The sequence below is a fragment of the Physeter macrocephalus genome, chromosome 11 (assembly GCF_002837175.3).
Source record: "Physeter macrocephalus isolate SW-GA chromosome 11, ASM283717v5, whole genome shotgun sequence".
Taxonomy (NCBI): Eukaryota; Metazoa; Chordata; class Mammalia; order Artiodactyla; family Physeteridae; genus Physeter; species Physeter macrocephalus.
The window spans coordinates 151,167,270-151,181,744 of NC_041224.1; the positions used below are offsets into that span (position 1 = coordinate 151,167,270).

Below are 14,475 nucleotides of genomic sequence, written 5' to 3' on the forward strand. Positions count from 1 at the left end.
TTTGTTTTTCTCTTTCTGACTTACTTCACTCTGTATGACAGACTCTAGGTCCATCCACCTCACTACAAATAACTCAGTTTCATTTCTTTTTATGGCTGAGTAATATTCCACTATATATATGTGCCACATATTCTTTATCTGTTCATCTGTCAATGGACACTTAGGTTGCTTCCAAGTCCTGGCTATTGTAAATAGAACTGCAATGAACATTGTGGTACATGACACATTTTCCTATGCATCTTCTATACCATTAATGGTTATCTTCCTAAAACAAACAAGAAACTACATTATTTCCTTGCAACTGTTTTTAAACATTTAATGGGTCCCTACTACCATCATCAATAATTCACAGCTAGTCAGTGCTGAGGGTCAAGAAGATGAGGTAGAGGATATCTCAGTTTACTTCAAGACAGGGTATATTTGAAAAAGAATGTACAAAAATTACCACTGCTTTCATTTGTCTTTAGTGATGATAGCTATTGTTTTAATATTTCAAATAACATTTAATGTACTTGGAAAAGTGTATTTACAGGAGTGGTACCAGGTTATGGGTTTAAAATAGTGAATAAACACTGGACCATAGAACTAACCACAAACTCCTTTGTGAAGCATATACAATTCTTCTCAATATGACCTTAATCAAAATTTTAAGTCCATATTTCACTGCTCCTCCCTTCACAAACACATAAGAGTAATAAAACTTCAGAGTATTTTCTGGTTCCTTCCTCTTTTTTTACAGGTACATTGAGGTATAACTGATAAACGAAAAAAAACCTGCACATATTTGATATACACAATTTGATGAGTTTGGACATATACATACACCTGTGATACCATCACCACAATCAAGGTAATAAACATATCCATCACCTCCAACAGATTTCTTCTGCTCCTTTAGTTTGGGGTGTGTGTGTGTGTGTGTGTGTGTGTGTGTGTGTGTGTGTGTGTGTGTGTGTGTGTGTGTGTGTTAAGAACACTCAATATGAGATCCACCCTCTTACCAAGTTTTTAAGTGCACAACACCATATTGTTAATTGTAGGCAGTACGTTGTACAGCAGATCTCTACAACTTATTCATCTTACATAACTGTAACTTTACAGCCTTTTTAGAACTCCCTATTGTCCCCTTCTTCCATCCTCTGGCAAGCACTATATTTTCTGCATCTGTAAGTCTGACTATTTTAGATACCTCATGTAAGTGAAATCATATAGTATTCATCCTTCTGTGACTGACTTATCTCAATTAGCACAATATCTTCCAGGTTCATCCATGACACCACAAATAGTACAATTTCCTTCTTTTTTAAGGCTGAATAATATTAAACTATATGTATATCCCATAGTTTCTTTATCCATTCATCTGTTGATGGACATTAGGGCTATTTCCATACCTTGGCTATTGTGGATAATGCTAAATATTCACAAAAATAATAAATGTGGGAATACAGATAGCTCAGGTTTCAAACTATATTACAAAGCTACAGTAATTGAAACAGTATGGTATTGGCATAAAAACAGACATAGATCAATGGAACAAAATAGAGAGTCCAGAAATAAACCCATGCATATATGGTCAATTAATTTACACCACACACAAAAGTTAACTAAAAATGGATTTAAGACTGGAATGTAAGATCTGAAACCATAAAACTCCCAGAAGAAAACATAGGCAGTAAGCTCCTTGACATCAGTCTTGGTGATGAGTTTTTGGGTTTGACATGAAAAGCAAATGCACCAAAAGCAAAAATAAACAAGTGAGACTACATCAAACAAAAAAGCTTCTGCACAGCAAAGTAAATCATCAACAAAATGAAAAGGCAACCTACAAAATGGAAGGAAATATTTGCAAATCGCATATCTGATAAGTTAATATCCAAAATATATAAAGAACTCATACATCTCAACAGTGAAAAAACAAACAATTCAATTAAAAAATGGGCAGAGGACCTGAATAGATATTTTTCCAAAGAAGACATACAGATGGCCAACAGGTACATGAAAAGGTGCTCAACATCACTAATCATCAGGGAAATGCATATCAAAACCACAATGAGCTATCACTTCATAGTTGTTATAATGGTTACCATTGAAAAGACAAGAAGTACAAGTGTTGGTGAGGATGTAAAAAAAAAGGGAACACTTGTGTACTGTTGGTGGCAATACAAATTGGTGCAGCCAATATGGAAAACAGTACAGAGGTTCCCCCAAAAATTAAAAACAGAACTACCATATGATCCAGCAACCCCACTTTTGGGTATATATTTGAAGGGAATGAATACAGGATCTCGAATGGACACCTGCATTCCCACATTCACTGCAGCATTATCCACAATAGCCAAGGTATGGAAACAACCTACATGTCTGTCAATAGAATGGGTAAAGAAGATGTGAGATATATATATGTGTGTGTGAGAGAGACATATGTGATACACACACACGCGCGCGCGCACACATATACAGGAATATTATTTAGCCATGAGAAAGAGGATATCCTGCCATTTGTGAAAGGATGAACCTGGAGAGCATTATACTAAGTGGAGTCAGACAGGCAAATATGATATATCACATCACTTATATGTGGAATCTAAAATGTTCAAACTCCTACAGAGAGTACAGTGGTGCCTGCCAGTGGCTGAGGGGGTGGGGGAAATGGGGAGATGTTGGTGAAAGGTATAAGATGAAATAAGTTCTGGAAATCTAATACACAACATGGTGATTATAGTTAGTAACACTGTATTATATATTTGAAAGTTGCAAAGAGAGTAAAACTTAAATGAACTCACCATAAAAAAGAACAGTAATTATGTGACATGACAGAGATGTTCGCTAATGCTATGGCAGTAATCATTTTGCAGTATATAAGTGTATCAAATCAACAGGTTGTACACCTTAAACTTACACAATGTTACACCAATTATATCTCAATAAAGCTGATAATAAAAAGCTTATCCCTAAGTATGTTTTTGATGCTATTATAAGTGGGATTTTCTTGATATCCTTTACTGATAGTTGTTAGTATATAGAAGTGCAACTGATTTTTGTGTGTTGATTTTGTATCCTGCAACTTCACTGAATTCATGTATTAGTTATAACAGTTTTTTAAAGGAGTCTTTAGGGTTTGCTATGTATAAGATCATATCATCTGCAAACAGACAATTTTACTTCTTTTCCCATTTGGATCCCTTTTACTGCCTAATTTCTCTAGCTAGGTCTCCCAGCACTATGCTGAATAGAAGTGTGGAGGGTGGATATCCTTGTCTTCTTCCTGATCTTAGAGAAAAAGCTTTGTTCTTCACCACTGAATACGATGATAGCCGTGGGTTTGTTATACGTGGCTTTTACGATGTTGAGGTACATTCCTTTTATACCTAGTTTGCTGTTTTTATCATAAAAAGATGTTGAATTTTCCCAAATGCTTTTTCTGCATCTATTGAGATGATCATGTGATTTTTATCCTTCATCCTGATAATGTAGTGTGTATCATACTGATTGATTTTAGTATGTTGAACCATCTCTGCACGCCAGGGAGAAATCCCACTTGCATTTGATTTGCTAGTATTTCACTGAGAATTTTCGCATCTATTTTTATTGGACTGTAGTTTTCTTGTCTTGTAGTGTCTTTTGGTCTTTGGTATCAGAGTAATGCTGGCCTCATAAAATGAATTTGGAAGTGTTCTCTCCTCTTTAATTTTTTGGAAGAGTTTGAGAAGGACTGGTGTTAATTCTCTTTAAATGTTTGGTAGAATTCACCCATGAAGTTATCTGTTCCTAGACATTTCTTTGGGAGGTTTGTGATTACTGATTCAGTCTCCTTACTCATTATTGGTCTGTTCAGATTTTCTATTTCTTCATGACTCAGTCTTGGTAGGTCATATGTTCTAGGAATTTCTTATAGGTTACCCAATTTCTTGGCATATAAACTGTTTATAGTAGTCTCTTATGATCATTTTATTTCTGTGGCATTAGTAGTAACATCTCTTCCATTTCTAATTTTATTTATTTGAGTCTCCTCTCTTTGTTAGTCTAGCTAAAAGTTGGTCAATTTTGTTTATCTTTTCAAAACACCAACCCTTAGTTTCCTTGCTTTGTTGTTGTTGTTGTTGTTTTTATTGAAGTATAGTTGATTTAAAATGTTGTGTTAGTTTCTGGTGTATCACTGATTCTTTTCTATTGTTTTTCTAGTCTCTATTTCATAATTTTTAATCTTTGTAATTTCTTTCCTTCTGCTAACTTATAAGTGGAAATTAAACAACACACTCCTGAACAACCAGTAGGCCAAAGAAGGAATCAAAAGGGAAATCAGAAATTATCTGGAGAGAAATTAAAATGAAAATAAAACATACCAAAACTTATGGGATGCAAGAAAAGAAGTACAAGAGGGAAGTTTATAGCAATAAATCCTACATTAAAAAGAAGGAAAGATCGCAAACAATCTAACTTTACACCTCAAGAAACTAGACAAAGAACAAACTAAGGGATTTTCTTGGTTTCTGAGTATGTGTTCATTAATAATCTTTCATGTTTTTGGTTTTGCATTTTCTGTTCCCATTTTCTAGATCAGCACTGCCCAAAATATAATGTGAGCCACAAATACAAGCTATATATGTAATTTAAAATTTTCTAGTAGTCACATTTTCAGAACGAAACAGATGAATTTTATTATTTTTAACCAAATGTATCTAAAATAGTATCACTGACATATAACCAACATTTTTAACTATTAATGAAATATTTTATAAATTTTTTTGTACTAAGTGCTTGAACCCAGTATGTATTTCACACATAATACAACTCAATTTGGACTAGCTGTGTTTCAAATGCACAATAGTCACATGTGCCTAGGGGCTACTGTATTGTGCAGGTCTAGGTGTTCTGCCACGAATGGCCAACCACACCTAACCTCTTGCACTCTGTAGTCACTACTCATCATCTTACACACAGCTATAATTCATTTATTTATTTATTCAACAGACATTGTTTCATCTTCACGTGCAATTCATGAGATTTCTCTATACTGGCTTTTTGGTCCTGAGTTCCAACTGTGGCCTCTGCTCCCTTCACTACCACGTAACCATTCCAACAGTATATCTCATCCAGTAGAGTCAGGGAAGGGGGAAGGAAAGGCCTATTCTAAAGTCATCTCAGGGTGTGAAAAATCTCAGTCCAAAACAACCCTTGAAATCTCTTAAATAGGCCCTCCACAGGAAAAACATGACCTTGTGTGTACACAGCCCTGTAAAGATAAGTAACAGCTGAGGCAAACCATAAGAATAACATGTTCACATATTCCATTTCACACTTACTTCTCTGCAAAAGCTCATTTAGTACCATGGTACGTGGACCTGCTATTGCTGTTGGAATGCCCAAGGCAACATAATGGAATTCATATAACTCCAACACCAGTATATAAGTCTATTTATTATTACTCCTGCCTCCTCCATTTATCATGCCAAACTCTCCACATCAAATGTACTGTTCTTTTTATTACAAAGTTTTTATTATTCTATCATTTAAGGACTTAAATACCCTCTACATCAGGCTGGAAGGCAGCACGTACAGCAAAAACAGCATGAGTTTCAAATTCTAGTTTTGTTACCATCTATGAAACTTTCAGCAACCTTCTGAATGAGAATATTATCTATATTCAGTCCTCATAGTTTACGAAGATTCAATGAGGAATTAAACTTAAGAGCACAGAACAGTACTAATTCCATTCCCTTTACCACCTCCTCCATTAAGTCCTTGAAAAACCTTCCTTTGATTCAGAGATCATTTTTTTAACTAACAAAGAAAATCAGTATTTTTAGGTCACATCTCAAACAGTCCTCAATTAAAAATAAATATGCCAGGAAAAAGTGTTGAATCAAAATTAACCACATGCATTCTCATTACCTGCACAAATTTGGGTGGAAATTTTTGTCTAAGGTCTAGGAGTAAAGCATCCACACGCTGTCTCTGGAAAATAGAGCTTGGTTCTTCTTTCCTTTTGACTTTAGGTTTGACTTTATCTATTAAAATATAAGGTCCAAATCAAAACATTGTCTAACTACTTTGGTGCCTTATATTTTACAAATCTTTGGCTGCCATGAATATATTCAAATTTCATTGTTTTTATGGCTGCTATTCCAAAGATAATCCCCCCAAATACGTTAAACATAGCATATACAGAGAAGCATTCAAACTCTCCCTCTGAAATGAGGTTAAAATTCTAACATTTAAAAAGCTGATATTTCTTTTAAAGACATTTCAGTTTTAACATGTAAACATGGATAAACATTGTTCTTATGTTTCCATAATTACTTAATTAGGGAAAACTTTAAGGCTAAATTTTCCATAATTACCTAAGTCACATTCAGATTATTGGTCTGAAATTATCTTGTGTATATTTTAAGTGTATTAAACGGACTTTTCCCACAAAACCTAATAGGTACAAATGGAAAATGCAACTTTCATAAACTCAAGTAACCATACTCAATTATGAAGACTATAATCCACTGAAAAAAACAGGACAAACCAAACAACAGAAGATCATAAAGACAAGAGAGAAAAGAACTTGCAAGAAAAATTATGAAGCTAATCACGTGTGGGATTTTCCCTGGGAGGGGACTGTGCTTGTGGACTGTCTATAAAGAAAGGATTCCAGTTAAGTTTTACTCCAAACATTTCATTAGGGTAGGGGTAAAGAGCTCTTGGGAGAAGTTTAGTCAACTGATGCAAACTTTCCTAAGTCAAATGTTGTCGCCGGGACCTACTATTACGAATAAATATAACTGTATCTCAAAGACCATTCATTCCACGGGTCTGAATTTTATTTAAAGGCTACCTTTTCCATAGTAATTCATTCTAAGTTGCTATTTCCCTAGAAAGAAATGCAGAATACAGGTATACTGCTATAGATACATTTCTAGAAGTACTTTTATTAGTAAAATATGGTACAGAACAAGTAGCAGATTAGCAGCTATGGCAACTAGAGGACCTGGCATCACGACAGGCGGTAACATGGAAAGATCAGAAAACAGACTGGTCATCTGGAGATAGGGCTTTAAGAGCATCTCCCCTTTTTCAAAAACTTGGAAGACTTGGGTTGCAGATTTCAAGATGACTCAACAGTTTGGTAAACAGGAAATATCATCATTACTCATTCCTCATCACTGATTTCCCCTACATGTCCTAAATATTTTAAAACCTTGCATCAACTTATCAAAGATTATCATGTACCAAAGAGATTAAAATTTGTACCTGTTCCTATGGGAATGCTATTACTACCACATCTAGTTACATGAATCATAGCTCTGACAATGTCATCATCCTATGAAACCTTCCCACGCAGAAGTAAAACACAGCTAGAAATCATCAATAGCCATTTTCCGAGAGAAAGCAGCTTCATTCTCCGAGTAACAAAAAGTGTTTTAGGAGGGCCTCGGTGTCCCACCTACCTTGCTCTTCATGATCTTTGAAGTGCCACCAATACCCTTTGGAAGGATGATATCGACAGTATGACATAGCTTCATCAAAAGCTGACTGAATGCCATGTACCGCAGTAAGCTTATAAAAAGAAAACAAATTCTGAATTTCTCATCAATCATCCAAATTTACAAAGTGAACACAAAATATTACATATGCAAAGACAGTAATTCTTCTGCTTTTCAGAACCTGAATCACTATGTATCTAGGGGTGGTATATACTCTGAACATGGAGTTGGCCCACAGGAACCAATGCTTAAGATATTCTAATAGTCAACGCTTTATACCAACTTACACAAGGGAGAGGAGTTCCTGTTTAATTCTCGGTAGCAAGGTAGTTCAATTAGAAGTTTTCTTTAATGTTTAAAGTACGTAAAGACACTCACCACTCTAGAGTTTATAACTGATCCCAAGTCTGGTGCCTGATAGATCACTCCGGCAATAATATAGTAATCAGCCAGTGGGATAACTAAAGCAGTGGGGAAAAAAAAGGTTTATCAATATAGCTATGCACACAAACTGCTAAATATATTTCCATAAAAAGAACAACTAAAGTTTGACATTTTCCCATACTAAAGCTTAAGGTAGGGTTCGGCAATTCCTGTTTTTGTAAATAAAGTTATATAGGAAAATAACCACACTCATTCATTTGCGTTATTATCTAAGGCTGCTATGGCACTAGTTGAATAGTTGTCTCAGAGACCAAGAGGCCCACAAAGCCTAAAATATTTAGTCTCTGGACCTTCACAGAAAAAGTTTTGCTAAAAAAAAAGTTTGCCCTAGGAGCAGCGCTTCTTAAACTTTAACGTGCATTTGAATCACCTGAGTATCTTGTTAAAATCAGATTCTTACTCAGTAGGGACAATGCATTTCTAACAAGTTCCTAAGTGATCCGATGCTGCTGTCTGTCAACCACACTTTGGGGAATAAGACCTTAGAGCAAGAGAGATTTAGGGCCCAGGATGAAGATACCAGACACACTGAACTTGCCTCTGTGCCCCAGTCCGAGGTCCTAAGGAATAAAACAGCGGCTAGTGAGGCTGGTGCCATTTTCTGTCGCTCCTGTACCTGGAACCCTTTCATCATGGAACTCTTGTCCCCAGCCCTGTCTTTGTTCTAAGTTTCTCTTTTTCTCTGGGCAGGGGCTCTAGATCTTTGACTTTTTTTTTTTTAATTTATTTATCTTTATTTATTTATTTTTGGCTGTGTTTGGTCTTTGTTGCAGTGCGCGGGCTTCTCATTGCAGTGGCTTCTCTTGTTGCAGAGGACGAGCTCTAGGCACTCGGGCTTCAGTAGTTGCGCCTCGCAGGCTCTAGAGCGCAGGCTCAGTAGTTGTGGCACACGGGCTTAGTTGCTCTGCGGCATGTGGGATCTTCTCGGACCAGGGCTCGAACCCGTGTCCCCTTAACCACTGCGCCACCAGGGAAGTCCTAGATCTTTGACTTTGAAAGTAAATTTGGATTCTTGACTCTGGAACCACAACTTCAGTAGCAAGTCATTCTCTGGAATCAATACTAGGGTGAAGGTTATTCTCAAAGGTCTTGATGAGAGTATCTAATTTAAAAGATGTAGCTGGTCATCTCTGGAATAGGTGACTAGCTCTGATTCAAAATCAAGTCTGAATTCTATACTTTTCAGTATGAAAAGCAAGTTTTTGTCTGGTAATTTTGGTTGAATGTGTCAATGAGGATTTTCCATTGATCTTTTATGACTTTGGTGCAACTGCATCTACCATGAATTAAACCTGATTTCCTTCTGAGAGACTAGAATTTGACAGGCAGAGGATGTCTACATGATCAGCCCTCAATAAAAATTCTGGACTCAAGAGTCTCAAACGGTCTTCCCTAAGCTCTGAGCAGACATATTACACACTGCATTGCACTACTAGAGGGAAGGTGCACTTGCTGTGGCCCCTCACAGAAGGGAAAGCATAGGAAGCCTACACATGGATTCCTACAAATCCCTAAAACAGAACCCAATCCACAAAAATAAGAACATATAGCTCAGGAGTAAATAAATCATGGTATTTTAAGAAGAAAATAATGCCTAAAGTTTACATATTTTACCTTGAGTAGGGGACTGCCGCTGTTGCTTCCGAATGATAAAAAGAATGGGCTCTTGAGCATGTAAAAGGATGTATTCCACTCCAACCATCTGACTGAAAACAGGACACAGACATTCAGAGATCTATGAATGCCCTACAAACAATTCTGTAGAACACTCAAATTATCACATAAAAGTATAGCAACATTGTAAACACGATAAAACTGCCTATGTTTGATATTAAAAATTGGCTGTTCAATAAAACTGGCTCTTTTTCCCAGATAGATGGGGCACAGATAAAGTAAGATTTCATTTTTAAACAACAACAAAATTTCTCTACAAAACTTCATGATGAACTTAAATAGGAGTTATTTTCAGTCATGAAAAGTACAATGAACCTACATTTCAAAAAAGGCAACCAAAATACCAGGATGCTTCCTGACCAAGGAGATCTATAAATATATATAAAATATAAAAATATACATGAACACTATACCTGTCTTAATATAGATTGCTACTATATATTGTACCCAACCAGAAAACAGCAAAAACCTTATCCTCACCCCCAACATATTTTTTCCTGACATACTATGTTTAAAAGCAGGGCTTCCCTGGTGGCACCGTGGTTGGGGGCCCGCCTGCCGATGCAGGGGACACGGGTTCGTGCCCCGGTCCGGGAGGATCCCGCATGCCGCGGAGCGGCTGGGCCCGTGAGCCATGGCCGCGAAGCCTGCGCGTCCGGAGCCTGTGCTCCGCAACGGGAGAGGCCACAACAGTGAGAGGCCCGCGTAACGCAAAACAAACAAACAAACAAAAAAAACAAAAAAAGCAACACCAAGGTATCTCAGTAAATGTAAATATTTACCTCATAACAAAAGCTATTTAAAATACCAGAGGGCTTCCCTGGTGGCACCGTGGTTGGGGGCCCGCCTGCCGATGCAGGGGAACCGGGTTCGCGCCCCGGTCTGGGAGGATCCCACATGCCGCGGAGCGGCTGGGCCCGTGAGCCATGGCCGCTGGGCCTGCGCGTCCGGAGCCTGTGCTCCGCAACGGGAGAGGCCGCAGCAGAGGGAGGCCCGCATACCACAAAAAATAAAATAAAATAAAATAAAATACCAGAAATTTAATTTCTTAGAACCCCTGCTCCCCATGTTTAGCTGACAGATGAAAAACTTCATTACACAGTTGTTTCAGAAACGTTTGTAACAGTAATAAATTCTTAATTATTTAGCATCCCAAGTCTGAAGAATCTTGCTAAATTTGGCTAAAGTTTTATTTGTCAAACAAAGAAAAATCTACTATAAACTCGACTATGGTTTAAGACATCAAATTAGATGTAGAGGAGACAACATATATAGTTACCTGGTTAAGGACAACAGTTGCATTGCTGAAATCAATGAGATTTACATCTAAACCTCATAGCTGCATTTTAACTGGACAGTAATATGTGAAGTTATAAAGAAAAGACTTCCTAGGTTACAAGTGACTACTAATAATTCCTTTGCATGTCAAATTTGCACAAACCCAAACAAAACTCCGGTTCTTCCAAAACTTCTACTCTGTACTTCATGATTCACAGCTTGAAAGAACTATTCATTACAAAATCTGCAGCTGGCAAAGATGCTACCTTCTTATAATAACTTACTTTAAGTGTTCTAATGTTAGCCTCTGCATTTTGACCACTTCATTATTACATGTCCTGTCATAAAAAGGATTACTTCTTTCTGAAAAGTAATCCAGGACACTTCCACTGTTCAAAATAGGGATCCAGGAACTGTCAACCCAAGAGATTCCCAGCAGATTATCTATAGAAAAGAAACAAAATGACAAAGGATGAGAAAAGAGAAAAAAATCCAATCCAACAAACATTTATTATGCATATAATGTAGGAGGCACTATGAATAAAAGGATGACGTGGATCCTATAACCTACATACCCTCACAGTCCAGCAGGAGAGATAAGTATGCAAGAAAGCAATGACAACACAAGATCCATAATAAAGGTATGAATAAATGTGTTATGAAAGCACAGTGGAGCGAGCAGAATATTTTACCTGAGGGAACAGGAATGATTTTTCATGGGGTGAGGAGGAGGTGGGTTTTAGCACTATATGTTAAAGAATAAATAGAGGTTCACCATGGAGAAAAGAGAGGCAAAGTAATTCCAAGCAGAGGTAATGCATATACAAAGGTAGGGAAATATAAAAGTATATTATATGTTTAATTGGGAGATTCTGATTGACATATATACACTAATATGTATAAAACAGATAACTAATGAGCCTGCTGTATAAAAAATAAATAAAATTCAAAGATTCAATAAATAAATAAAAGTATATTATATGTTTAAAGAATAACTCAATTAGGTGAAGAAGTTACAGGATTTGAAATCTAGAGAGGTCTTTCAAAATATTGGAAATCCTGAGTTTTTATAATGTTGGCAACTAATTCAAACATTTTCAAACAATATGTATGCCAAAGAAAACACATCCGTCGCCACTAGTGGGAGATCTTCCAATTAAAGAGACAGAAATAAGTTAGGAATCTATTATTATAGATGAGATAATAATGATGTAAAAGGGGCAAATGAAAAGTAGAATGCCCTTAATTACAGCCATACAATTTCATATTTTAAAGAATTAAACCTTAAATTTTTCAAAGTAGAAAAAGAAAAAAAAGACATGATAAGTAGGCCTAGATAGCTTTAATTAATGAGCTTTTATTGGGTACTGGCTGCAATGTTTCATACCACTGACAGTGTTAAATCCCACTAGCTGTAAGTCATGAAACATCAAATTGCCTATATAATTACTGGTTGAAGGAGGAAGAATGGAAAACTTCAACTTCCCCATGCCTTAGTTTTCTCATCTATAAAATAGGGATTATAATAGAATCTCCATGCTAGATTATATATGTAAAATGCTTAGTACATTGTAATAACCCAATAAATGTTCATGATGATGATGATGGTGGTAGTGCTGGTAGTCAATTTCTTTTAAGATTAATATGAACAAACTTATTTCTGGCTTAACCAAAGGCTGTCCTAGTTTGTGCCTCTTTTTTTTTTTCTAGTTTATGCACTTTTAAAAAAAATAGAAACGTCTTTCATTCTCAAAAGGGTATAGGTTTACTAGATATTCAAATGGTCACGCTAGATTAAACTCATTTCAAATGTCACTAATCTCTGCAAAGCCTTTCTCTACTTTGCAAGGCAGAAATAATGGTTTCTTTCTCTATGTCCTCATAGAGGTTTCTATATAGTTTTATTATTAATTATTAATAACCCACAAATACAAATGTTTTCCCATTAAATGCTGAGTTTTTTAAGGAACTGGGGCTGTGGGTTACTCATCAGAACTAGCACAGGACCTGTTTGGTAAGAATTCGAAAATGTTTATTAATTCATGATTAAGGGCTAAGGACAAGTTACTCCACTGGTCATAAACTTACACACACTCCAGTATCCAAGGATGTTCAGTTACAAACTAGTTAACTGGCATTAAGAGGGTGGTATGTGGCTGTGAAATAGGATATATTAGTTCTCCCACAAAGAAACTACCTGTGACCACAGCCCAATAAAGAGAATATACTACAAAAACAAGCAGACTCCAACTATTTCTTACCATCTCCACTGTTACCACCCTAGTCTGAGCCACCTCCAAATCTCCATGCATTACAAAAATGCCTTCCTAACCGGTCTCCCTAATTCTACCTTTGCCCTCCTACAGTGTTCTCAGCAGTCAAGGTGATCCTAAAAAAAAGTAAGTCAGTTTACGTTCATCCCCTCTGGTCAAAACCCTCCAGTGGTTCTCTATTTTACTCAGAGGACAAGCCAAAGGCCTTACCACGGCCTACAATTCCTGTATGAACAAGCCACCACACCAATTATCTCTCTGACCTCATCTACTTCCCGCCTCCTCTCTCACTGTGCTTCAGCCATACTGGCCCCCTTGCTGTTCTTCCGACATGTTCCCACCTTAGAGCCTCTGCAATGGCCCTAACAAATCTAAATAAAAAGTAAAAAGTTATGAAAGCTAAAAAGCCTGGTGGACTAAATGTTTCTCTTTTTTATTCAGTAGCAAGGGAGAGCATATTGACATAGCTCTCTAACAATAAGTAATGAAATTAGGTACTTGATATTCTCACTTATAACGAAAGACAAACATATAGTAAACATTATCCAGAACTGCTGAGGAGCACTGGACATTTTGACAATATATAAATGACAACAGATTTGTAATATGTATGCTAGACTCCAATTTGGTTAATATAGAAAAAGGAACCTCAAACGTCAGGAATAAGGTAGGCCCCAGGCCAAGTGCCAAGAATGAACCAAACACTGTCGGCTCATGACCCCACCCCCTGCTCTGTCGTTCCTTCACCTGGACAGAACAGCCCCAATACTGCTATAGAGATACGTATGTAGGACAACACCGCAGGGCCCAAAGCCCAGAGCCTCTTCCAACCCCTTCGTTCTGACTCCTCTAAGAGACTCCTGAAGAACTGCGAAAATCTAGGCAATTTTTCGACAGATTGGCGCTTTGGGTCGTTCACAGAAAACATTCCAAAGAGCTTGGGAGACATCACAAAGGAACCGGAATCTTGCCCCAAGAGCTATAAATCCCTAAACCAGATCCCAAACAATCAGGAAACAAAGGGGACAGCACAGGTTACCTCGGATATCCACCGCCGCCATAGTTCGAAAAGCGTTCTCAGGTTCTTCTTCCGGCGCAGAGTAAACGTAACAAGTCTGAGACGAAAGAGCTCTGCTGCACAGCAGAGGAATGTTAAGAAGGAACCAAATGAGGGGAGGAGACTGCGAGGCCGGGAAGACAGGGCAGGGAAAGGGAAGAAGCGGAGAGAATAGGAGGTGGAGCGGGGCGGGGCTGAGGGGCGGGGCTGAGAGAGGGTGGGGCGGGCTGGGAGGTGCAGCGGGGCGGGGAAGAGGGGAGGAGCGGAGTGATGGGGT

General features: G+C 37.4%; 1 protein-coding gene across 2 annotated transcripts in view; it reads right to left on the minus strand.

The window, feature by feature from the left end:
* The window catches only part of MED6 (mediator complex subunit 6), a 19,045-nt gene extending 4,707 nt beyond the window's left edge, over positions 1–14,338 (minus strand). For both annotated transcript variants that reach the window (XM_028496105.2, XM_028496106.2), the window contains exons 1-6: positions 14,181–14,338; positions 11,153–11,312; positions 9,531–9,622; positions 7,851–7,933; positions 7,437–7,545; positions 5,893–6,008 (exon numbers count right to left, since the gene is read on the minus strand). In XM_028496105.2, coding sequence (XP_028351906.2) covers positions 5,893–6,008; positions 7,437–7,545; positions 7,851–7,933; positions 9,531–9,622; positions 11,153–11,312; positions 14,181–14,202 — 582 coding nt within the window. In that variant the 5' untranslated portion in view covers positions 14,203–14,338. The remainder of the gene's footprint in view (positions 1–5,892; positions 6,009–7,436; positions 7,546–7,850; positions 7,934–9,530; positions 9,623–11,152; positions 11,313–14,180) is intronic.
* Between the last annotated feature and the right edge of the window lie 137 nt (positions 14,339–14,475).